The sequence below is a fragment of the Globicephala melas genome, chromosome 4 (assembly GCF_963455315.2).
Source record: "Globicephala melas chromosome 4, mGloMel1.2, whole genome shotgun sequence".
Classification (NCBI taxonomy): domain Eukaryota; kingdom Metazoa; phylum Chordata; class Mammalia; order Artiodactyla; family Delphinidae; genus Globicephala; species Globicephala melas.
Window position 1 is genome coordinate 25327900 of NC_083317.1, and position 26574 is coordinate 25354473.

Genomic DNA, 26574 nt, shown 5'->3' on the forward strand with positions numbered 1-26574 from the left:
GCAGGACTGTGCTCTCCAGAATCACATTTCATGAGTCTTTGGCTCCTCTAAGAAGTACATGCTACATCTCCGCTATAGCAACACCACCGTTAAAATAAATTGTGTCATCATATTTAGAATGGCTGAAAGTGTTTTTGCCAATTCCTTACAGTCGTTTATATACAGAGAGTAACTTATCAATCTTATAAGACCAAGTGTCAGAGATACTTACTGATCATTTATTTGACATAAAATTATATTTGAAATGTATTTCAAAAATACTTCTTAAATATTTTATTATTTTTTAAAGTATTTTTGGTTGGATTTCCAAGAATTCTATTCAGAGGAGAAATGCTAAGTCAACTGCCTGCCTTGACAGACTTAACAATCACACTTGACAATATTTTAGTTCTGGTTGTGTGTTTATTTAAGTCCTACCTACTCATCTGCATATAATATAATGTACCATCAAGTGTTCAGAGAAGTGAACACTCAATACATTCTCCAAATTGTTGGTTATTTCCTATATGAGGAGTATACGATTTAGAATTTTTTTTCCTTGAAGAGAAATGAGAATGATGCTTAAACAACAACACTCCCACTGGCCACACTGGCCATGGCTAAATTTAAGAAGAGCTGGCTTTCCCCCTCACCAATCAGCAGTGTTATTTTTGTCCCTGCAGTTACACTCTCCCCTCATCATTAGTTTTCTTGAAGATTGAAGAAAGCATTTCACGGCACTTTAGACTTACTAAAGTTAGGTGAGTTGTGTGTATGTGGGAGTTGAGGGGTTGTAGTGGATGCTTCTTCAGAAATCTTGTCAAGACAATAAGTTGCACAATCGAGGAGAGGATTTGCCTTGGAGGAACTGCTGCTGTAGGAGTACACAGTTCCCTCAGCCTTTCCCAGTGGAGAACCTGCCCTTGTTCCGAATTATCACTCTTTCTTTGGTTCCAATGTCTTCTTCAGCACCCTGTGTACACTGCTTTCTTCCTTCTAGGTCTGTCCATCATTGACCTTACTTGTTAGTGCTCTCATCCACGTTCCCTTCTGTCCTCCTTCTCCTTGTCACATACCCACCAAGTGCCACTTACTGAGACTCAGCCTAAACCCTGCCTATAGCTCAGACCAGATGGTTGAAATGATTCTGTTTAATCAGCCCAATAACAGACAGTAACATACTGTGAGATGAGTTTGAGGTTAACTGAGTTGAAGCCTTGACTTTGACACTAAGTGGTTATGCTTGGCATTAGCAAATAACAGAACACCTCCGATGCCCGAATTTTCCGTTAGCAGGTGCAAAGCAGGTGCTTTGTGACCACCTAAAGGGGTGGGATAGGGAGGGTGGGAGGGAGGGAGACTCAAGAGGGAAGAGATATGGGGATATATGTATATGTACAGCTAATTCACTTTGTTATAAAGCAGAAACTAACACACCATTGTAAAGCAATTGTACTCCAATAAAGATGTTAAAAAAGAAAATTGAAATAGTCATAGTAATTACCTAATTCACAAGAATGCACTGACAACCAGGACTGAGCACGCCAGGTAATGTGTAGGCACTTTTCATAAATTATGTCTGATTTTTACAACAACCTTGAAAATCTCTAATATATATCTAATTTATATATGAGAAGACCCAGTCTCAAAAAGAAAAGTAACTAACTCAGAACGATAGTTTTAATCCACCAACTCCAACACATCTTTCCTTTATACACCACCTTCTCTCTCCAGATAAGACAATGTGCATGGAAACTTTGCAAACAGTAAGGTTTTTTAAAAAGATTTTATTATTCTTGCTAAGTTCAGCTGGTTCTGGACAAGCCAGTTGCAGGAGGGCATATAAGGTAGACCAAGCCCTTACAGAACCAAACCTTATAGAACAGGATATGTTGGCAATGATACTAGTTTGAGCCACAGCAACTGCCTCTCTCTGTCCCGTTGTACATATCATAAAACCCAAATCTAAGAAGATTATTACATACAAACTTGAAAGGTGCGCATGAATTGAAAGGATCTATATAAATGAGGCAGATGACATGTAAAAGAGGGATCAAACAAGAGGATCTGATGGAAATCACTGCTGTAGATGTAGAGACATTTAATTTTTCCCTCCTCTAATCTGATTTCTGTGTTATTGGGAGGAAGTAATACCATTATCGTCTACCTTTAATAATAGAAAAATTATCTACTTATCTCAGTTTTATATATTCTTCTAATTAGATTATTTTTATTCTTTTGATCTTAAGTATAACATGGTAATAAAAAATAAGATAGAACTGGGATACTCAAAGTGGTTGATGAAGTTTTACATTCGTTTAGAATGTCTTTCTAATAAGCAAGATAAATAAAGTAGATTAATAATTTCATAAAGTTAGTTAACCCACTTGAAGCATCATACTCTTAACTGGAAGATCTGTGCTTTATTTTTTTCTAATAAATTTGCATTAAGTTCAGTTCCAAATTGACTCCTGAACAGTCTAGGCCAATTATCTAGAAGGTAGAGATTTTATCCCCCTTTCCTGACAGTCAAATGCCTCAATACAATATTCAGGATGGTGAAGCTTCTTCTCTACTGAAAAAAAAGTAGGAAAAAAGAAGAAATAACAAGAAATGGCAGGATTAGTAATTTACTAGCCCTTCTCATAAGAGAGTGACAGATGTAAGATTTGTTCTATTATGAAGATTCATCTTTTTTTCTACAGTAGAGCATTGATACCTTATTTCATGAAGCCTATTTATAAAAGATGCTTTCAAAATTGTTTTCTTGCCTAAATAATTTTGGGAAATGCTGAATACTATTATGCCTTCTTGGAGAATCACAAAGAACATAAGAATATTTAAGGTTTTGAGAAATTCTTCAGTAAAGAGACCTGTTAACCTATATTTTTCCCTTACACAAACTCTAAAATGTATCTGTCAAAACCAGTATTCCAAGAAATATAATTGGAAATTTATGGGCATATAGTATTATGTCTGAAATAAACAATATGTTACTAATGATTTTTCAATGCTTTCCTTTTCAGCGGACTGTGGAGGACCTTTTGAACTGTGGGAGCCAAATACAACATTCATGTCTATGAACTTTCCAAACAACTACCCTAATCAGGCTTTCTGTAAGTCATTTCTTTTCCAGCCATGAGAAACAAATGTATATATCAAAGTTACATTCTCCCCTTGACACAGCAAAGTAATTATAAATTTGCTGTATCTGAATACAACTACCACATCTGTGAGATTGTTTAATAGAATGATAACAAGAATAACAATAATTAATTACTAACTTTTTAGCATTTATTTTATGCCAGTCACTGCACTAATGCTTTATATACCTTATTTTAGACAGTTCTCACAATAATTCTTTAAAACAGATGATATTATTATATTTCTCAAATTTAAAAGTTGAATAAAACCAGTAAGTGAAAGAGGCAGCCTTACCCCAGACACCACTCCCCTTGATTATGCATATAATGTTTATGGTGTGTATAACAAAGTTGCAATTCCATAGAATAAGGTCAGTGGAAAGTATAAAAAGCAAAGAGCCAGTTGTGACATACACACCCTTTATAAATATAGACTAAGGTCAATAAAGCAGGCAGTTATAGTAATGTGATTAGATTCCCGATATAAAAGATGAACTAATAAAGAGGATCACTAAAATATTCTAAGTCTAGAGAGAATAGACTAGTATGCTAAAACCATAAAAAGCTTGTCTCTAGGTCATTAGTCCTAAATAGAGAAGCTCATAAGGCTGCTTAGAGATTGTCTGTGTTAAAGATGCAGATTCCCAGGCCCATCCTACAAAGATTCCACTCCAGTAGTTCTGAGAAACAGACATGTTCTTCCCCTGCCTTTCACAGCCATCCATAACACCACCAACCTAAATGGAAAATTCTACCAGTGAAAAAAATGCCCCAATGATAGTGAAAAATGTGTCATTAGAAAATGTCATTTCTTCCTTCAAATGATCCAGAGATAAGTATTATTTTGATAGGATAATAGAGTCACTATTATAGGGAGATATCTGATTCCAAAAAAATAAACAGCCATTAATCTAATTTGACTTGTATGGGGAACCAGAGATGATCATCTCTTCTTCTCATTGGAAATATCTTTTAAACGTGTCGTTTGTACAAAGTAATGATTTAAAAATATCTGAAAAAAAGCAGAACATTGAAAGAACAATTTGGAGAAATTTATTAAATTTATTGATTTATTCAACAAATATTTATTGAATGCTTCATCTGTTAGGAACTGAAGTAAGTAAAGAAGAAACAAACATAATTCAGTCTACATAAGGATTCAGATAAATTGTCAGGCATCACAAAATGTCTAAGGTACTGTTTGTAATAAGTGCAAAGGCAGGAGACTGTGGAGGGACATGAGAGGTACCTAACATACAAAAAGTTCAGAGGTAGAAGACCTTGATTTTTTTTTCTTGAATTTTCAAGCAAAGTTAAGTAATAATAACAAATGAAGTGTGAAGGTATTTCACACCACATTAAGCAGTTTGGATTTTATTCTGAGAGCACTAAGGAAACTTTAAATGGTTTAGAGGAAAATAGTGATGAAATCATGTTTGCATCTTCGATGGATCCATCTGGCTGTAGAATCAGAGACAGGTGGTAAGGGAGCCATCAGCATCAACAATTAGGAGATGAAAAATAAAGGTGACTTGAACTCAGATAGTGGCAGTGGAGACTGAGAAGGAAATAGGATTCCAGGGATATAGGAGGTAGTATTGGCAGCCTTGGTGATTGATTGGATGCAGTAGGAGAGAGAACATCAAGGGAGATGCAGAGGTTTCTGGTATAGAAACTATGAGTAGATGATTAGTGGTGCTATTCACCAAGATAGGAAGAATGAAAAAATGAATGAGTTGGGGAAAGAGATAATTGAGTGTTCCCTGTATTACACGTTGAATTTGAGATACGTACATCTGTACACAGTAAATAATTGAATAAATGGATCTGCTTCTCAAAAAAAAGTGTAGAAAATAAAGACTTAGATGTCATTACTATGTTGATGAAATGATTTCCTTAAGAGTGAATGAGAACACTCAAGCAGAATGAGGAAAGAACCTAGAACAAAATGTAAAGACTAAATCTTTTAAGGAATCAATAAAGAACAAGGAGTGTTTGTTGTTACTAAAGCTAGTAATTTTGTTTTGTTTTGTTCCAAAAGGAACTACCATCATATGACACATATAAATAATGGCAACAATTGCTTAAAGAAATACTAAAGTTTAGTTGCCCTACAAATTGCATTTTAATCACTTCGTTTTCCTCTGCATTTAGTCATGGAAATAAAATAAATGCAAATAGAATATTCACATCTTTGACATTCATAAATTTTAGATTGTAGGAGTAAAAGCCTATTGGCAAGCTTTGATTAAAGTATTCCATTTTATATGAAATAAAGCAAATTCAATTACAGTAAATTATTTCGTATTTAGTTGAAATTTTACTACAAATATTCTGGAGTAGACAAAATGTTTCTTCACACACACAAACAGCTTGTAATATTGGTTTATATAAAATGAAATAAATCTTTGAAAGTAATTTGAAATTCTCAAGAGATTGAAGTTTTGAAGAGAAATCAAAAGAACTATGTTTAAACTATGTTGTTATTTATTACTTTTAAGGTGTTTGGAATTTAAATGCACAAAAGGGAAAAAATATTCAACTTCACTTTCAAGCATTTGACTTAGAAAATATTGCAGATATTGTTGAAATCAGAGATGGTGAAGGAGATGATTCCTTGCTCTTAGGTAAGTCTCCAGTTTAAATATTGTGAAGGTTGTATGGCTCAAGACACTGGACTGATGGAGAGAGCATTTCTCAATAAATGTAGTCACTCTTTTACAACTAGCAAAGTGAAATTACAGCAGTAGAGTAACATGTCAAACTGTATGTCACACTTCCAATATGGGGAGTGTTTACAATGATGACAGAATGGTATTTTTCTGAAGCATTCTTGGCAAACGAGGATTCGTAGTTTTGATTCGGCAGTTCCTACCAGCTGATATTAATTTACTACAATAAGCATTACACTTTAGAGACTAAAAGCTAAGAACATCCATTATGCAGTTTTCTATGCATTATGTGTACATCGTATTTCCAAAGATAGCTATTATATTATGTTTTATTTCACTTCAAACTAGAGGAACAATTGTGTTTGTTGTGCAAAATTTTTAAATGCTTTTTACTTTAAGTTTCACTATTACTTTGATTGTCTGTGTCTCTAGTACTAGCTGCTTCTATATAAGTATCTGAGAATGAGTCAAAAGTTGAGCAAGTTGATTTTTCCCTAACATCTGTTGATCATTATTTTTTTTAAATAGACATAGGGGGAAAGTGTTCTATTCTACAGGAAATTATTATACCTAGATCATAAAATACATGTTAATATAATAAAAATCTATCAAGTATAATGGCTAATATCTTGCTCAATTACTACCAATTTTTAAGAAAGAAGTGTCTCTTGATAAGTCACGCACTGAACTATGAAAATACATGAAATGTCAACTGGAATGCAGAAACAGCACACTTTACAAGTAAAAGTATTTTATCTAACTGTACTTTAGACCTGTATTAATTATTTCCTATAAAATCCAGTCAGATAGCTATACAATCACATGAACACTGCAGCCAGTGGATGAAGACTCCAGAGGGCATGCTCTATAGCAATGAAGGAGCAGAGTGGTGGAGAGGGTTCCCCAGCCATACTAATCAGTCACCATTATGTAGGCTCTTCAGAAAAATCCCACAAAGTTCTAAAGTACAAGTTTCCTGGGAGAGGATTTTGAGAGTCACACACAGAACAAATAACAATGAAAGTCTCGGTGAGGTGAGGAGCCTTGTGCTAGCAAGAACTGAGGAACTTCAAATTTGATTTTCAATACAGTTATAAACACATTTTGAGTAGTTTTTCCATTTTCAGTTTACTCTGTCTTTCTAATAAAAACTTCAGTGTTCTCATGATCTAAGAAAAATCAATTTTTATCATTTCACCTCTTAGTATTTCCATCAATCACGGAAAAGTAAATACGAATTCCAAAAGGATCTCAGAATCATCCTTTTCAAATATGTAGGTGAGAAGTTCTTTTGATACAGAATCACTTTCAAGTATTCCAATATATAAAATATTTAATAAGATGAATGTATTTTTAAACTAACTGAAGCCTTTAGTTTTTAATAAAGAATATTTTATTGTTTATGAAACCCTCAAAGCCCAGGGATTAGAGGGAAAAAATTGAAAACCATCATTTAGGTTTATATTATCAGTCTCTAATTAATTCATCTTTCAGATTAGGTTAGTGATTCAATTTATAAAAAATATAAAATAAATTTAGACAAAAAATTATTAAGGGAGACTATAAGCTCTGTTATTTTATAAGGGTCTTTAAAAACAGGCAAACAATTATTTTTCTGTGATAACATGAGCTTTAAATAGTAGTGATGCAAAGCCAGACAATATTATGAGTAATTCATCATTAAATTATAGAGCTGCAGAAACCTTAAGTAATACTGGAAAAGATCAGTAGAGAAGTTGGCTTTCCTAGAAGCAGTGCCTAAAATGTAAGAGAATGTATGCATTTACTTACATGTGGTGCTTCCTGAGCAAGCCAGGCTGCATGTTTCATACCTCTGGGAGACAGAACTGAGAAAAAGGGTATATTCCTTCTAGAGTCAAAGGATCATCTCACTAATTTTTTTTTTTTTGAGCAGCTGTGTACACAGGGCCTGGTCCAGTAAAGGATGTGTTCTCAACCACCAACAGAATGACTGTGCTTTTTATCACTGATGATGTGATGGCAAAAGGGGGATTTAAAGCAAATTTCACTACTGGCTATCACTTGGGGATTCCAGGTAAGTGCACTCGGGATTACATGCTGCCTTGTAACTTTTGGAGCAAAACAGTAGAAACATACAAGAGGGAAGATTTGTTCAAGATGGCGGAGTAGAAGGACGTGCGCTCACTCCCTCTTGCAAGAGCACCTTCACAGCTAACTGCTGAACAGTCACTAACAGGAAGACACTGGAACTCACTAAAAAAGATACCCCACATCTAAAGACAAAGGAGAAGCCTCAATGAGACAGTAGGAGGGGTGCAATCACAAAATCAAATCCCATAACTGCTGGGTGGGTGACTCACAAACTGGAGAACAATTATACCACAGGAGTCCACCCACTGGAATGATGGCTCTGAGCCTTTGTCAGGCTTCCCAATCTGGGGGTCTGGCAATGGGAGGAGGAAATCCCAGAGAATCAGACTTGAAGCCTAGCAGAATTTGATTGCAGGACTTCAACAGGACTGAGGTAAACAGAGACTCCACTCTTGGAGGACACACACAAAGTAGTGTATGCATCAGGACCCAAGGGGAAGGAGAAATGACCCCATAAGAGAATGAACCAGACCTACCTACTAGTGTTGGAGGGTCTCCTGAAGAGATAGCGGGTGGCTGTGGCTCACCATGGGGACAAGGACCCTGGCAGCAGTAGTTCTGGGAAGTACTCCTTGGCATGAGCCCTCCTGGAGTCAACCATTAGCCCCACTAAAGGGCCTGTAGCCTCCAGTGCTGGGTCACCTCAGGCCAAACAACCAACAGGGAGGAAACTCAGACCCACCCATCAAAAGACAAGGAGATTAAAGTTTTACTGAGCTCTGCTCACCAGAGCAACAGCCAGCTCTACACACCACCAGTCCTTCCCATTAGGAAGACTGAACAAGCCCCTTAGATAGCATCATCCACCAGCGGGCAGACAAGAGAAGCAAGAAGAACTATAATCCTGCAGCCTGTGGAACAAAAACCACATTCACAGAAAGATAGACAAAAGTAAAAGACACAGGACTATTTACCAGAAGAAGGAACAAGATAAAACAGAGAAAAACAAGTAAATGAAGTGGAGATAGGCAACCTTCCAGAAAAAGAATTCAGAATAATGATAGTAAAGATGATCCAGGACCTCGGAAAAAGAATGGAGGCAAAAATCAAGAAGATGAAAGAAATGTTTAATAAAGACATAGATGAATTAAAGAATAAACAAACAGAGATGAGCAATACAATAGCTGAAATGAAAAATACACAAGAAGGAATCAATAGCAGAATAACTGAGTCAGAAGAACAGATAAGTGACCTGGAAGACAGAATGGTGGAATTCACTGCCGTGAAACAAAATAAAGAAAAAAGAATGAAAAGAAATGAAGACAGCCTTAAAGACCTCTGGGACAAAATAAAACGCAACAACATTCACATTACAGGGGTTCCAGAAGGAGAAGAGACAGAGAAAGGACCTGAGAAAATATTTGAAGAGATTATAGTTGAAAACATTCCTAACATGCAAAAGGAAATAGCCACCCAAGTCCAGGAAGCACAGAGAGTCCCAGGCAGGATAAACTCAAGGAGAAACACACCGAGACACATAGTAATTGAATTGGCATTTTTTTTTTTTTACATCTTTATTGGAGTATAATTGCTTTACAATGGTGTGTTAGTTTCTGCTTTATAACAAAGTGAATCAGTTATACATATACATATGTTCCCATATCTCTTCCCTCTTGCGTCTCCCGCCCTCCCACGCTCCCTATCCCACCCCTCTAGGTGGTCACAAAGCACAGAGCTGATCTCCCTGTGCTATGTAGTTGCTTCCCACTAGCTATCTATTTTACGTTTGGTAGTGTATGCCACTCTCTCGCTTTGTCACAGCTTACCCTTCCCCCTCCCCATATCCTCAAGTCCATTCTCTAGTAGGTCTGTGTCTTTATTCCTGTCTTACTCCTACGTTCTTCATGATATTTTTTTTTCTTAAATTCCATATATATGTGTTAGCATACGGTATTTGTCTTTCTCTTTCTGACTTACTTAACTCTGTATGACAGACTCTAGGTCCATCCACCTTACTACAAATAGCTCAGTTTCATTTCTTTCTATGGCTGAGTAGTATTCCATTGTATATATGTGTTACATCTTCTTTATCCATTCATCTGATGATAGACACTTAGGTTTTTTCCATCTCCTGGCTATTGTAAATAGAGCTGCAATGAACATTTTGGTACATGACTCTTTTTGAATTATGGTTTTCTCAGGGTATATGCCCAGTAGTGGGATTGCTGGGTCATATGGTAGTTCTATTTGTAGTTTTTTAAGCAACCTCCATACTGTCCTCCATAGTGGCTGTATCAATTCAGGGCAAATATTAAAGACAAAGAAAAATTATTAAAAACAACAAGGGAAAAATGACCAATAACATACAAGGAAACTCCCATAAGGTTAACAGCTGATTTCTCAGCAGAAAAACTACAAGTGGCACTATATATTTAAAGTGATGAAAGGGAAGAACCTATAACCAAGATTACTCTACCCAGCAAGGATCTCATTCAGATTCGATGGAGATTTCAAAAGCTTTACAGACAAGCAAAAGCTAAGAGAATTCAGCAGCACCAAACCAGCTCTACAACAAATGCTAAAGGAACTTCTCTAAGTGGGAAACACAAGAGAACAAAAGGACCTAGAAAAACAAACCCAAAACGATTAAGAAAATGGTAATAGGAACATACATATCGATAATTACCTTAAATGTGAATGGATTAAATGCTCCAACCAAAAGACACAGGCTCACTGAATGGATACAAAAACAAGACTGTATATATGCTGTCTACAAGAGACCCACTTCAGACCTAGGGACACATACAGACTGAAAGTGGGGGGATGGAAAATGATATTCCATGCAAATGGAAATCAAAAGAAAGCTGGAGTAGCAATATTCATATCAGATAAAATAGACTTTAAAATAAAGAATGTTACAAGAGACAAGGAAAGACACTACATAATGAACAAGGGATCAATCCAAGAAGAAGACATAACATTATAAATATTTATGCACTTAACATAGGAGCACCTCAATACATAAGGTAAATGTTAACAGCTATAAAAGAGGAAATCAACAGTAACACAATAATAGTGGGGGATTTTAACACCTCACTTACACCAATGGACAGATCATCCAGACAGAAAATTAATAAGAAAACACAAGCTTTAAATGATACAACAGACCAGATAGATTTAACTGATATTTATAGGACATTACCTCCAAAAACAACAGAATAAACTTTCTTCTCAAGTGCACATAGAACATTGTACAGGGTAGATCACATCTTGGGTCACATCAAGCCTTAGTAAATTTAAGAAAATTGAAATCATATCAAGCATCTTTTTGGACCCCAATGTTATGAAATTATAAATCAGTTACAGGGAGAAAAACATAAAAAACACAAACACATGGAGGCTAAACAATACGTTACTAAATAACCAAGAGATCACTGAAGAAATCAAAGAGGAAATAAAAAAATACCTCGAGACAAATGACAAGGAAAATATGGCGATCCAAAACCTATGGGATGCAGCAAAAGCAGTTTTAAGAGGGATGTTTACAGCAATACAATCTTACCTCAAAAGACAAAAAAAAAAAAAAATCACAAATAAACAATCTAACCTTACACCTAAAGGAACTAGAGAAAGAAGAACAAACAAAACCCAAAGTTAGTAGAAGGAAAGAAATTATAAAGATAAGAGCAGAAATAAATGAAAGAGAAACATAGAAAACAATAGCAAAGATCAATAAAGCTAAAAGCAGGTTCTTTGAGAAGATAAACAAAATGGATAAACCTTTAGCCAGACTCATCAAGAAAAAGATGGAGATGACTCAAATCAATAAAATTAGAAATGAAAAAGGAGAAGTTAAAATGGATACCACAGAAATAAAAAGAATCATAAGAGACGACTACAAGCAACTCTATCCCAATAAAATGGACAACCTGGAAGAAATGGACAAATTCTTATAAAGGTATAACCTTCCAAGACTGAACCAAGACAAAATAGAATTTCTGAACAGACCAATAAGGAGTAATGAAATTGACACTGTAATTAAAAGTCTTCCAACAAACAAAAGTACAGGACCAAATGGCTTCACAGGTGAATTCTATCAAACATTTAGAGAAGAGCTAACATGCATCCTTCTCAAACTCTCCCAAAAAATTGCAGAAGAAGGAACACTCCCAAACTCATTCTACGAGGCCACCATCACCCTGATACCAAAAACAAAGATACTACAAAAAGAAAAGTACAGACCAATATCACTGATGAATATAGATGCAAAAATCCTCAACAAAATGTTAGCAAACAGAATCCAACAACACATTAAAAGGATCATACACCATGATCAAGTGGGATTTATCCCAGAGATGCAAGGATTCTTCAATATATGCAAATCACTCAATGTGGTACACCATATTAACAAACTGAAGGATAAAAACCACATGATCATATCAATAGAGGCAGAAAAAGCTTTTGACAAAATTCAACACCATTTATGATTAAAAACTCTTCAGAAAGTGGGCATAGAGGAAACCTACCTCAACATAATAAAGGCCAAATACAACAAACCCACAGCAAACATCATTCTCAATGGTGAAAAACTGAAAGCATTTCCTCTAAGATCAGGGACATGACAACAATGCCCACTCTTGCCACTGTTATTCAACATAGTTTTGGAAGTCCTGGCCATGGCAACCAGAAAAGAAAAAGAAATTAAAAGAATACAAATTGGAAAAGAAGAAGTAAAGCTGTCACTGTTTGCAGATGACATGATACTATACAGAAAAAATCCTAATGATGCCACCAGAAAACTACTAGAGCTAATCAATGAATTTGGTAAAGTTGCAGGATACAAAATTAATGCACAGAAATCTCTTGCATTCCTGTACACTAACAATGAAATATCCGAGAGAGAAATTAAGGAAACAATCCCATTCACCATTGCAAGAAAAAGAATAAAATACTTAAGAATAAACCTACCTAAAGAGGTAAAAGGCCTGTACTCAGAAAACTATAAGACACTGATAAAAGAAATCAAAGATGATACAAACAGGGGCTTCCCTGGTGGCACAGTGGTTGAGAGTCCGCCTGCCGATGCAGAGGACATGGGTTCGTGCCCCGGTCCGGGAGGATCCCACATGCCGCGGAGCGGCTGGGCCCGTGAGCCATGGCTGCTGAGCCTGCGCGTCCGGAGCCTGTGTTCCGCAACGGGAGAGGCCACAACAGTGAGACACCCACGTACCGCAAAAAAAAAAAAAAAAAAAAAAAACCCAACAACAACAAAGATGATACAAACAGATGTAGAGATATATCATGTTCTTGGATTGGAAGAATAAATATTGTGAAAATGACTATACTAACCAAAGTGATCTACAGGTTCAACACAATCCCTACAAAATTACCAATGGCATTTTTCACCCAACTAGAACAAAATATCTTAAAATCTGTGTGGAGACACAAAAGACCCCAAATAACAAAAGCAATCTTGAGGGAAAAAAATAGAGCTGGAGGAATCAGACTTCCTGACTTCAGACTATCTGCAAAGCTACAGTAATCAAGACAATATGGTACTGGCACAAAAACAGAAATATAGATCAATGGAACAGGATAGAAAGCCCAGAGATAAATCCACACACCTATGGTTAACTAATCTATGATAAAGGAGGCAAGGATATACAATGAAGAAAAGACAGTCTCTTCAATAAATGGTGCTGGACTACCAAATGTAAAACTGATAGCTAGTGGGAAGCAGCTGCATAGCACACGGAGATCAGCTCAGTGTTTGTGACCACCTAGAGGGGTGGGATAGGGAGGGTGGGAGGGAGGGAAATGCAAGAGGGAAGAGATATGAGGATATATCTATATGTATAGCTGATTTACTTTGTTATAAAGCAGAAACCAACCACCATTGTAAAGCAATTATACTCCAATAAAGATGTTAAAAAAGTATAAAATAAAAATTAAAAAATAAGTGGTGCGGGGAAAACTGGACAGCTACATGTAAAAGAATGAAATTACAACACTCCCTAACACCATACACAAAAATAAACTCAAAATGGATTAAAGACCTAAATGTAATGCCATAAACTATAAAGCTCTTAGAGGAAAACATAGGAAGAACACTCTATGACATAAATCACAGCAAGATCCTTTTTGATCCACCTCCTAGAGTAAGGGAAATAAAAACAAAAATAAACAAATGGACCTAATGAAACGTCAAAGCTTTTGCACAGCAAAGGAAACCATAAACAAGACAAAAAGACAACACTCAGAATGGAAGAAAATACTTGCAAACAAATCAATAGACAAAGGACTAATCTCCAAAATATCTAAACAGCTCATGCAGCTCAATATTAAAAAAACAAGCAACCCAATTAGAAAATGGGCAGAAGACCTAAATAGACATTTCTCCAAAGAAGACATACAGATGGCCAAGGGTCACATGAAAAGCTGCTCAACATCACTAATTATTAGAGAAATGCAAATCAAAACTACAATGAGGTATTACCTCACACCAGTTAGAATGGGCATCATCAGGAAATCTACAAACAGCAAATGCTGGAGAGGGTGTGGAGAAAAGGGAACCCTCTTGCACTGTTGGTGGGAATGTAAGTTGATTCAGTCACTATTGAGAACAATATGGAGGTTCCTTAAAAAACTAAAAATAGAATTACCATATGACCCTGCAATCCCACTACTGGGCATATACCCAGAGAAAATCATAATTCAGCACACACACGTACCACAATATTCATTACAGCACGATTTACAATAGCCAGGACATGGAAGCAACCTGAGTGTCCATGGACAGATGAATGGTTAAAGAAGCTGTGGTACATATACACAATGGAATATTAGTCAGCCATAAAAAGGAACAAAATTGGGTCTTTTGTGGAGATGTGGATGGACCTAGAGACTGTCATACAGAGTGAGGTAAGTCAGAAAGAGAAAAACAAATATCATATGCTAACACATATGTGTGGAATCCAGAATAATTGTACTGATGACTAGTTTGCAAGGCAGAAAGAGAGACACAGATGTAGAGAACTAACGTATGGACACCAAGGCGGGAAAACAGGGGTGGTGGTAGGGGTGGATGAATTGGGAGATTGGGATTGAAATATATACAATAATATGTATAAAATTGATAACTAATAAGAACCTTCTGTATCATGGAGATATATAGATATATATGTAGATGTAGATATAGATATCAATATTTTCATTCATATATGTAAAATATAACTCTGCATTCAACAGTCTATAGAGAATTTTTATAGCTTGCTTCTCCCCTTGTACTATGATTTTTTTAAATACTTCTGTCCCACAACTTAGTAGTTCTCTCTAGATGCAAATATGTCAGAAAAACAGAATACACATTCCTTCCTACCTCTATCCTTCCCTTCCATAAGAGATTGTGGTCAGTTTGTCTTTAATTAAAATGTCTAGAAAAGAGGTAGTGTTGGAGCATTGTTCATCATCTGGCCTATTATCTGATCCTAGAATCATCTGTACAAATCTCTGCTCCTCTACTTACAACTGGCCTAAAACTTAGACTCCATGCCAGAAAGTTGTATGCTTTCAGCATTACTACAAATATGAAAATTGACCTGTAGCTTATATACCCTCTGGCCCTGAAAATAAGTCATAACAATTGTTACTACCCAAGCTACTTAGGTGAGAGTAAGTTGTAGCCCAGCCAACTATCCTGTTCCTCAGAAGAATTTTGTGATGTTTTAGAAGCAGCTACTTATGATTTATAAGCAATGTTGACATGAATCAATCAAAAAATCCATTAGTGAAGTAAACAAAAAAATCAATTAATGAAGTATATAAACAAAAGTTCAACTAAGGAAGTAAACAAACAAAAATATTAAGGACTATGAAAGAACATACAACATCAAAGGAAAGCAATAAAGACTTTTAGATCAACAGAAAATTGGAATTTATCTTAAAATAGAGTATATGAAAAATGAGAAAAATATAGAAAGTGATATGATTTATAATTATTTTAATTTATAAATGGTATTATTTATTTTTAAATTATACTTAAAATTATTTTTCAAAATATCAAAAAAGAAAATATATTGACATGAAAATATAGTTATGTGTATAAATATATAATGTATAAATTATATATTATACATTATGTATAAATATAATGTATAAGATATATAGACATAGAGAGAGATATAATGTATAAAAATCAGAAATTAACTTAGAGGAGAAGTAAATCACTGCCTTGGAAAATATTAATCAAGACAATTTTCAGACTACCGTTATGAATTGTCACTATTCTATCCCTATGGCCACCTTTGGGCAGAGGAATTTCTCATTGAAACTCTACCACAACCAGATTATTATTTCTGACTTGATCAGAAGTTTTTGTTAATGGTGTGAACTGCACAGTTTATTTTGCACACCTATTCAAAAACCCTGGCACCAAAATACCACATTGTCACAAAAGTGCAGCACAAAAGCATGATCAAGTAAGCAAAAACAATAGGTAAAGAGATGGAAAAATGTGGGAGTCTGTGATGGGCAAACAGGAAAAAGACCAACCCACAAGTTGAAAATAATAGAACCAGTTAAAACTAACACTGAAAGGTGTAATGGGAAAAAACGATATACTTTCTAGATCTGATTAAAGTGACTGAAAAATCATGAAGTCTTATTGCTTACTGTAAAAAATTTATAAGCAGAAATCTGTGTTGTAACATTTCCTGTTTAAAATTTTTAATTTCAAGAGGAAAATTTTTCAGCAAATTTTTTTTCACATCTTTATTAGAGTATAATTGCTTTACAATGGTGTGTTAGTTTCTGCTTTATAACAAAGTGAATCCGTTATACATATACATATGTTCCCATATCTCTTCCATCTTGCATCTCCCTCCCTCTCACCCTCCCTATCCCACCCCTCCAGGCGGTCACAAAGCACCGAGCTGATCTCCCTGTGCTATGTGGCTGCTTCCCATCAGAGTCAGCAAATTTTTTAAGGAGAATAAACAGAATCATTTTTCAAAGATGTCAAAAATCAGTTCAGCTTTATATTTTAGTCATTTTATGGTGAATATTTTAAAACAACAGAGTGACATTTCTAAATTTTTGAGGAGAAACCTCTGCAATAAAAAATGTATAGACATCAATATCACTTGTATTTGAATGCTATAGAATTAAGTGCTCAGTTCTATAAAGTATTTTAAAATAGAGCAAGAAAATACGTAATAGTTATTCTCTTGGAGGGGTGAGCCTCCAAACTTTTTTCCAAGGATGTCATGAAAGGAACTTTTGAGAAATACTATATATTTTTTTAATTTATTATATTTATTTATTTGTTATTACAATAAAATTTATTTTTCAACATTTATTTCTAGTAAGTATAAAAACACAGAATAAACTAAGAACTTGTAGCACATTATATTAACTGCAACTCTAATTAATTATTAGCTGTTTAATATTGTCCCATATCTATTCACCAAATTAACATGAACTGCAAACATAAACTTTTTTTTTCACTTTCTTCTTTTTATTGAAGTATAGTTGATTTATTATACTGTGTTAGCTTCAGGTGTACAGCACAACGATTCAGTTATATATACTATATACATATATATATATATATATTTCTTTTCAGATTATTTTTCCTTATAGGTTATTACAAAATATTGAGTATAGTTCCCTGTGCTATACAGTAGGTCCTTGTTTGTTATCTATATATTTTACATATAGTAGTGTGTATATGTTAATCCCAACCTCCTAATTTATCCCTCCCCCCAACCCCCTTCCCCCTTTGGTAAACATAAGTTTGTTTTCTATGTCTGTGAGTCTCTTTCTGTTTTGTAAATAATTTCATTTGTATCATTTTTTAATTTTTTTAAAATTTTTATTGAAGTAAGGATGATTTACAATGTTCTGTTAGTTACATAGAAAATTCTAAAGTTGCCATCAGAAAACTACTGGAGCTCATGGATGAATTTGGTAAAGTTGCAGGATACAAAATTAACACACAGAAATCCTTTGCATTCCTATACATTAACACCAAAAGATCAGAAAGAGAAGTTAAGAAAACAATCCCATTCACCATCGCACCAAAAAGAATAAACTTATGTATCATGTTTTTAGATTCCACATATAAGCAATATCATATGATATTGGTTTTTGGCTGAGAAGTACTATATTTTTAAAGAAATGAAGATGAATAGTAAAACCAACTGAACTAATGAGATAAGAAAACTAATAGCTCTAACCAATAAGGGAGTGAATTTATTTACAAATCCAAACAACTGAAATAATTATTGAGCATTCCACCATCTGCAAAAGTGAAAGCATCTTGAAATTTTAGAGAAATAGTAGGTCTTTAAAGCCATATTTTAAATTGTAAGGGAAAAGGGAGGAAAGAAGTGGAAAGAGAATAGGTTGGGAAAAGGAAGGCAGCAACATCTCTTCTATTAAAAATATTACAGTTACTAGCTTTTATTAGAGTCTTATAATAAGATAAATACATTAGGATTTTGAAAAATAGTACAATAAATTTCCCTTCAAGATAAAAGCCAAAAGAACGTAATCTATGGCTTCCAACAAAAAATAGATTGGAGATTTATGGCATAGGTGTTGCTTATATTTGTTTACCCTTTCACTAGATTTCAGTTACTATGATTACGTTATTTAGGTAATAAATCATTTAGAGAAATTGAAGCTAAAATGGAGTCTTCCATGACCATCACTGTGTGCTTAATATGCTGGGAATGTGGTTTCATATCCCTCTTGGCCACAGGACAGATGCTGCTGGAGAGTAGAAAATGGAGGGATTGAGTCATCATCAGCATAATCTTCTCCCAGAGAGATTTTTACACCAAAAGGCTGAAAAGCAATTATAGAAACAGGGAATTGGCAGTGGCAGATAATCACACTGGTAGTGGAAAGAGACATTAGGCACACATATCTGTTTATATTGGTGCTCTGCTTTGCTGGTCATTTTAGGAAAAAGGGATCAAAGGAATATCATAAATTTGTAGCATGTATGTGCTTCATTTATCTTCTGAGATATTTTAGGGACACCTTCCAAAGCATTCAGTTGATGAATAAAACAATTATATAACATATTTTTGTATCTCCTTTCTTTATCTTAGTTTTCACATTTTATTTACATTAAACTAGAGTATATGAAATATAGATTTATTAAGATCACTCTCCTCTGAAGTTCCCTTCATTGCTCTTTTCTGAATATCAGAATCTTAATTTGGAATTCAATAGTGCTTATCTGGCAACTGTGGAAGTGGCAGCTGATTACATTTAGGGGTTTAGAGCCCTCCCCAGATTGTGTGGCATGTGCCTTAGAGATCAATTCAGTTCCATTAAAACCAAGCATATGTTGACTAAATGAGGCAGGGCTACTGGAGACTTCATAAAAAGGAGATGGGAAAATTCAGTTCTTAGTAATATTTTTTTTTTCTCTCTCTCTCACTATGGGTATAAAATTATCAGAAATAAGATATAAGAGGCCACAGAGAGTTAAACTTTTGGATTAAAGACTTCTTAATGAAGCCGAGCTGTTATATGTTACAAAGAATCAGAATTCAGTTCATGCATGTAAAGGGAAATTTTGAAAGAGTTTATTCACACTTCTCCTCAGAATTTGTCATTCTTTTCAGTTCAGCAGCAATAGATTGTTTTGCTCCATACAGCATTTTTTCATCCAATATATTCATCTTTTAGAAATAGGTTAATATTTCTATGTTCATACGGTATAACCTTAACAGCTTTGGCTAGAGCACAAAAATAAATTACAATTTTCAGATATTTATACATGTTTTCATTCATATTTTTATTCAGATATGCAGATATTTAAATTTTCATTCAATGGATATGTGTTCTCCAATTAAATATAGCCTGGCTATACTAGTAAAAGAGTAAAATTATTAATAAATTATCTATTATTAAATTATTGATATTGAAAACTCATTTTTACATAATGATTTTAACAAACTATGAAAACAAAGAAATGGGGTAATATAAAAATAACTAGCTGTGACTAACATTCTATAAGTATATTATGATATTTGATTTTGGGTACATAATTAGGCCATCAGGTTTTTAAATAAATATAATGCTTATTAAGTATAGATTTAAAATAGAATATATAAATTCAAAAACATATGTACCTAGCTTTAAGTATTCCTGTTTGCTAACTGAAAATTAACACTAGAAAGATTAAAATGTAAATTCAGTTAGAACATTAATACTTGCCTGTAGAGTAAGTAGCTGTCTTTGCCCATTTATCATCTCACTAACCTGGTTTAAAAATGTGTGTTTGTGGGGCTTCCCTGGTGGCGCAGTGGTTGAGAGTTCACCTGCCGATGCAGGGGACACGCGTTTGTGCCCTGGTGCGAGAAGATCCCACATGCTGTGGAGCAGCTAGGCCCGTGAGCCACGGCTGCTGAGCCTGCGCGTCCAGAGCCTGTGCTCCGCAACGGGAGAGGCCACAAGAGTGAGAGGCCCGCGTACCGCAAAAAAAAAAAAAAAAAAAAAATGTGTTTGTGAAATAAATTGATAATTAAATTTACAAAAACCTCCCTAATAGTATTATACTTGATATATGTAACTTATTCTCATTGGATAAAGATTTGTAAAAACAACCAGCCCAGTCATGCTTTCCTTAAAGTATTTTTTATTAAAGTAACTTAAATTTGGAATGAAAAAATATAGACTTCATCAAAGTTTAAAATAACCTATACCAATAGCTCCAATTATTGTTGTGAGATACCCAGAGGAAAGGATTATGTGTGATTTCTTGCATTACCTGGAGGGGAAAGTCGCACAACCAGAACATAGAAGTAAGAATAGTAACTTAAAAATATCAATGAAAAGGATGATTTCTAAATGTTACTATCAATACTTTGCTGTTAAGGATAAAATTTATTCTGCATTCAATGTATTCATATGGGTATACTAAATGCATTTAACTTTATAAAAATTTACTCTCATGATATACCTAAGACATAAGTAGTATTTATCCTATTTGACAGTGAAGGAAACTGAGTTTCTGAAAGACTAATTTATTTGCCCAGGGTCAAAAATAAATAAAAAGGAGGTGGCTAGTATGGTATTGGCACAAAAACAGAAATATAGATCAATGGAACAGGATAGAAAGCCCAGAGATAAATCCACACACATATGGTCACCTTATTTTTGATAAAGGAGGCAAGAATATACAATGGAGAAAAGACAGCCTCTTCAATAAGTGGTGCTGGAAAAACTGGACAGCTACATGTAAAAGAATGAAATTAGAACACCATACACAAAAATAAACTCAAAATGGATTAAAGACCTAAATATAAGGCCAGACACTATAAAACTCTTAGAGGAAAACATAGGCAGAACACTCTATGACATAAATCACAGCAAGATCCTTTTTGACCCACCTCCTAGAGAAATGGAAATAAAACCAAAAATAAACAAATGGGACCTAATGAAACTCAAAAGCTTTTACACAGCAAAGGAAACCATAAACAAGATGAAAAGACAACCCTCAAAATGGGAGAAGATATTTGCAAATGAAGCAACTGACAAAGGATTAATCTCCAAAATATACAAGCATCTCATGCAGCTCAATATCAAAAAAAGAAACAACCCAATCCAAAAATGGGCAAAAGACCTGAACAGACGTTTCTCCAAAGAAGATATACAGATTGCCAACAAACACATGAAAGAATGCTCAACATCATTAATCATTAGAGAAATGCAAATCAAAACTACAATGAGCTATCACCTCACACCAGTCAGAATGGCCATCATCAAAAAATCTATAAACAATAACTGCTGGAGAGGGTGTGGAGAATAGGGAACCCTCTTGCACTGTTGGTGGCAATGTAAATTGATACAGCCAGTATGGAGAACAGTATGGAGGTTCCTTAAAAAACTAAAAATAGAACTACCATACGACCCAGCAATTCTACTACTGGGCATATACCCTGAGAAAACCATAATTCAAAAAGAGTCATGTACCATAATGTTCATTGCAATTCTATTTACAATAGCCAGGACATGGAAGCAACCTAAGTGTCCATCGACAGATGAATGGATGAAAAAGATGTGGCACGTATATACAATGGAATATTACTCAGCCATAAAAAGAAATGAAATTGAATTATTTGTAGTGAGATGGATGGACCTAGAGTCTGTCATACATAGTGAAATAAGTCAAAAAGAGAAAAACAAATACCGTATGCTAACACATATATATGGAATCTAAAAAAAAAAAAAAAAAGGTCATGAAGAACCTAGGGGCAGGATGGGAATAAAGATGGAGACCTACTAGAGAATGGACTTGAGGACACAGGGAAGGGGAAGGGTAAACTAGGACAAAGTAAGAGAGTGGCATGGACATATATACACTACCAAATGTAAAACCAATAGCTAGTGGGAAGCAGCCGCATAGCACAGGGAGATCAGCTCGGTGCTTTGTGACCACCTAGAGGGGAGGGATAGAGAGGGTGGAAGGGAGGGAGATGCAAGAGGGAAGAGATATGGGAATATATATGTATAGCTGATTCACTTTGTTATAAAGCAGAAACTAACAACAGCATTGTAAAGCAATTATACTCCAATAAAGATGTTAAAAAAAAATAGGAAATGGCTAAGCTGCAGATCAAACCAGTCATATGATTCCAGAGCTTATGTTTTGACCACCACTCAAATCAGTAAATTTTATCTACATAATTCATAGAATCAATTTTTACTTTTCAAATCAATAGAGTTACCATCAGCCAATCAACTGCCTAATTTTTAAATGTTTTTTTGAAATCATACTTTTAAAGATTTCTTTGTATTGTGTCAACTCTATTACTAAGGTTCATACTGATTTTTGAGGCATGTCACTCATTTAACATAAATTAATTCACTTAACACTTAACAAATATCTACTGATTTCCTACTCTGTTCCAGTCATTTTGTCAAGTCCTAAGCATATAAAATGAAGAAACAAGGCATAAGGGTATTACAGATAGTACATTGTACATTCAATTTAAAGAATGGACCTGATGAGAATATAAACAGATAAAACTTTATTTTTCTCTACTTACTTTATTTCAAATCTCTCTCTTTTTTTTTTTTTTTTTTTTTTTGCGGTATGCGGGCCTCTCACTGTTGTGGCCTCTCCGGTTGTAGAGCACAGGCTCCGGACGCGCAGGCTCAGCGGCCATGGCTCATGGGCCCAGCCGCTCCGCGGCATGTGGGATCTTCCCAGACCGGGAAACGAAGCCGTGTCTCCTGCATCAGCAGGCGGACTCTCAACCACTCTGCCACCAGGGAAGCCCCAAATCTCTCTTTTTATTCTGGGATATTTCAGGCAGATCTCTTCATTTTTCCAGTTATTTTAGGTATGCAATTTTCTTAACTGGGTAATTAAACCTCACTTTTAGGTATTAAAACGTACAGTCAAATACAACATTAAAACCTTAATATCATCTAAGTCACAGCTCTTTTTTATTTAATCTCCCAACTCAGGCACAAATCTTGGCCCGATATCTTAAAGTAGAAGAAGGTGGAAATATTGTCTTTAACTTATTTCCCACTTTCTTTCCCTTCCATCTTCCCATAGCTCCAGTGTTGGAAGAGAGGCAGAAAAGGATAATCTTCCACCACTGTAGTTTTCTTTCAGCTAACAGTAGCTCCTGGACAAATGCTAACTCTTTTGTAGAACAGAGTTGTGGGTTCTTTGGTGTGTTCCTCTCCCCCCTCCCCAGGACCACTGCACAGTAGGCATGGGTAGTACACTACTTACCCTGTGATCTCTTATAACCCTGCTTTGCTCATAATCCCCACCAGCCAGGCTTCATTCCCGCACGTATTTGTGCTGGAGCCAGCTTGTCCTGACAGGCGGCTGTCACTCAGTTATCTTTCCCAGTGTCCATGTGGCCAAAACAAAACTCATGCACTGCCCTGCACATGGAGAAAATGCAGCTTTTTTCTACTGCCACCCTCTCTCTTATACCTAACTATCATCAAGGAAAGTTCCAGCCAAATGTCTGGCTTCTAAATTCATTACACAGGAAGTGAATACTGATCTTTATTTACATAGCTATCTACCCACAAAATTTAGGACACTAAAGTTACCATCTCCCATGAAATTTTTCACTATACTTCAGTTTAGTCTGGTATTTTTCAAAAAGTTTATCATGAGGGCTTCCCTGGTGGCGCAGTGGTTGAGAGTCCGCCTGCCGATGCAGGGGACACGGGTTCGTGCCCCGGTCCACGAAGATCCCACATGCCACAGAGCGGCTGTGCCCGTGAGCCGTGGCTGCTGAGCCTGCGCGTTCGGAGCCTGTGCTCCGCAACGGGAGAGGCCACAGCAGTAAGAGACCCGCGTACCGCAGGAAACAACAAAAAAAAAGTGTATCATGAAATCAATTTATTGAGTTTTGGCCACCATTCTTTGCTATGGAGCAAAATGGATGGAATGGGATGGAATAGAATAGAATAGAATAGAATGGGATGGGATGGGATGGGATGGGATGGGATGGAATGGAATGGAATAGAATAGAAATAACAGAACAAAGTAAATTTTAATTTAGTTACATGCACACACACTCACACACACACACATATACACATTGGGGTATGCCCTAGAGTACAATTTAAAATATGTATTTTTACTGTGGTCCCAGCTGAAAAAAGTACCTGAAAGTCCCTGCACTAGTCCCGTGTAAGCACTAGCCCTTATGACTCTGCAGTGTAACAAACTTTCAGCTGGGGAGTGAGATGACCTCTCTTCTTTAAGGCAACCCAGTATGAGTTGGTTCTCTCGGGGCATCCTTCACTTGGTTTGCTGGATGGCAACTTCCTCCCATATTGCACATGATAACACTATTCCTTAAGACCCTTATTTAGTCTGTTTCTAGAAAAAAACTCGAATCCTCTTTTTCATAGCTGGAAATAGGTGCTAGCTAGAAATTTATAGTCACCAGACTAGTTTCGGTAATTTTTAAAGTATTAGTATGGCTACATTTAGTACCTCTCTTTAGAACATTACAGTATTTGTCAATGCTCACAGATTTGGGGCTACAACCTAGATTCTAAAGCAACAGAAATTATTCCTTTCAGGTGTCATTACATTTGGCCATCATAAATTCAGAAAGTCTCTGTGGAGACCAGTACCATTTGTTTTTGAAACCATTTTAACATGAATTGTGTATCTATGAAAACAGTACAGTATAGTAGTCAATGATTAATATTCATTAATAGCTTTTAAAATACAGGTTTCCCTGTTCCTTTTTTTTTTTTTCAAGTGCTTTTTCTTCCCCATTATTGTTGTGCATGCACCACTAGGGGAAGAAACTTCAAGCTTCTCCATACCCAACTAATATTTCCTTTCTCAGAGGGTCCAAATCCCGTGTGGCCCCAACAGAGATCCTAATATCAGGATGTAGCTACCCCTCCCAAGTCAATCAGAAAACAACTCGAGGAAAGCAAACCCCTCTTTCCAGTGAGATGAAGACTCTCCCAGGGCAAAAGTCCTTAAGATTTAAACAAACATTTACAGGAAACATAGTTCTCACTCCTTTTACACAATGAGTATTTCAAGTAGACATCTTTCTGCACAACTCAAATTCTGGAAAAAACTACCGGATCTACTCAGTTCCTTCCTTGTCCAGCCTCTTCATTTTCCTTCTGTTTCTTAATGTCCAAGCACATTCCCATGACTCCAACCCTGCTTTTCTTGTTTGGCTCTCCATTCCTACCTCCCTTCAAATTACCACTATTGCAGGTTCCATTTCTTTAGATGACTTTTTCCCATCTCATCACATTTTAATCAAGCTCACTGCTTCCAGCCTGGTCCAACTTTGATCCCACCAAAAGGCCCCTTCCACATTTCTATATAATAAAGTTTTGGAGGTATCATTTGGATGGTAAAACCAAGAGATCTCTTTATGCTTGTGTAACATGCCAGTGGTTGTTACTTGTACTGGGTTGGCCAAAAAGTTTGTTCTGGTTTTCCCATAACATCTTATGAACGAACTTTTTGGCCAGCCCAATATGTTCATTTGGGTTGGAAGAATTTGAGACTCACAGAGATGGTGCGGGAGAGGTATGTCCAAAACCTCTCAGCCATCTCTTGCAACTGCCCTGCCCTCTGCTGCAAAGGAGATGCTTAAGGTTTTATACATGCTCTTCTTAAGCCATGCCTCTGGCTTTGACAGAACTATTGCAGAAACATTCTGAGCAGTAAGTGTGTAGTCATAGTCAATATCGAAGCCAGCTTTAACTATGCACTGTGGCAAATAACAGGATGTTTAAAGGGGCAGAAATGGGATGGGTACTCTAGAACCGTCTGTCATTTCTTTATCCTATACAGTACATATTTTTCCCCCACAGAGCCCTGCAAGGAAGACAATTTTCAGTGTAAAAATGGAGAGTGTGTCCCACTGGTGAATCTCTGTGACAGTTTTCCACACTGTAAAGATGGCTCAGATGAAGCACATTGTGGTACGTTTTATTTTTAGGAAAATACTTTTTATCAGCTTAACCTCTACATTTGGATTCTACAGATGTGAAAGGAAGATTATGACTATATTTATTAGGATATATTTTGGTACTCTGAAGTTATGATCTCCCGGTGATTTCAGCACCGCTGTCACCATTCTGGTTAGAATAAAAGCTAACATGCAAACTCTTGTTTCTGTTTGTTTGTTTAAACTTGACTACATTTAATAACTTTAAGT

At 35.7% G+C, this 26574-nt stretch overlaps 1 protein-coding gene across 2 annotated transcripts in view; it reads left to right on the forward strand.

Annotated features, from left to right (window-relative positions):
• The window catches only part of TMPRSS15 (transmembrane serine protease 15), a 130651-nt gene that overhangs the window by 65541 nt on the left and 38536 nt on the right, over window positions 1-26574 (forward strand). For both annotated transcript variants that reach the window (XM_070045390.1, XM_030877793.2), the window contains 4 exons: window positions 3006-3095; window positions 5624-5749; window positions 7710-7850; window positions 26228-26338. In XM_070045390.1, coding sequence (XP_069901491.1) covers window positions 3006-3095; window positions 5624-5749; window positions 7710-7850; window positions 26228-26338 — 468 coding nt within the window. The remainder of the gene's footprint in view (window positions 1-3005; window positions 3096-5623; window positions 5750-7709; window positions 7851-26227; window positions 26339-26574) is intronic.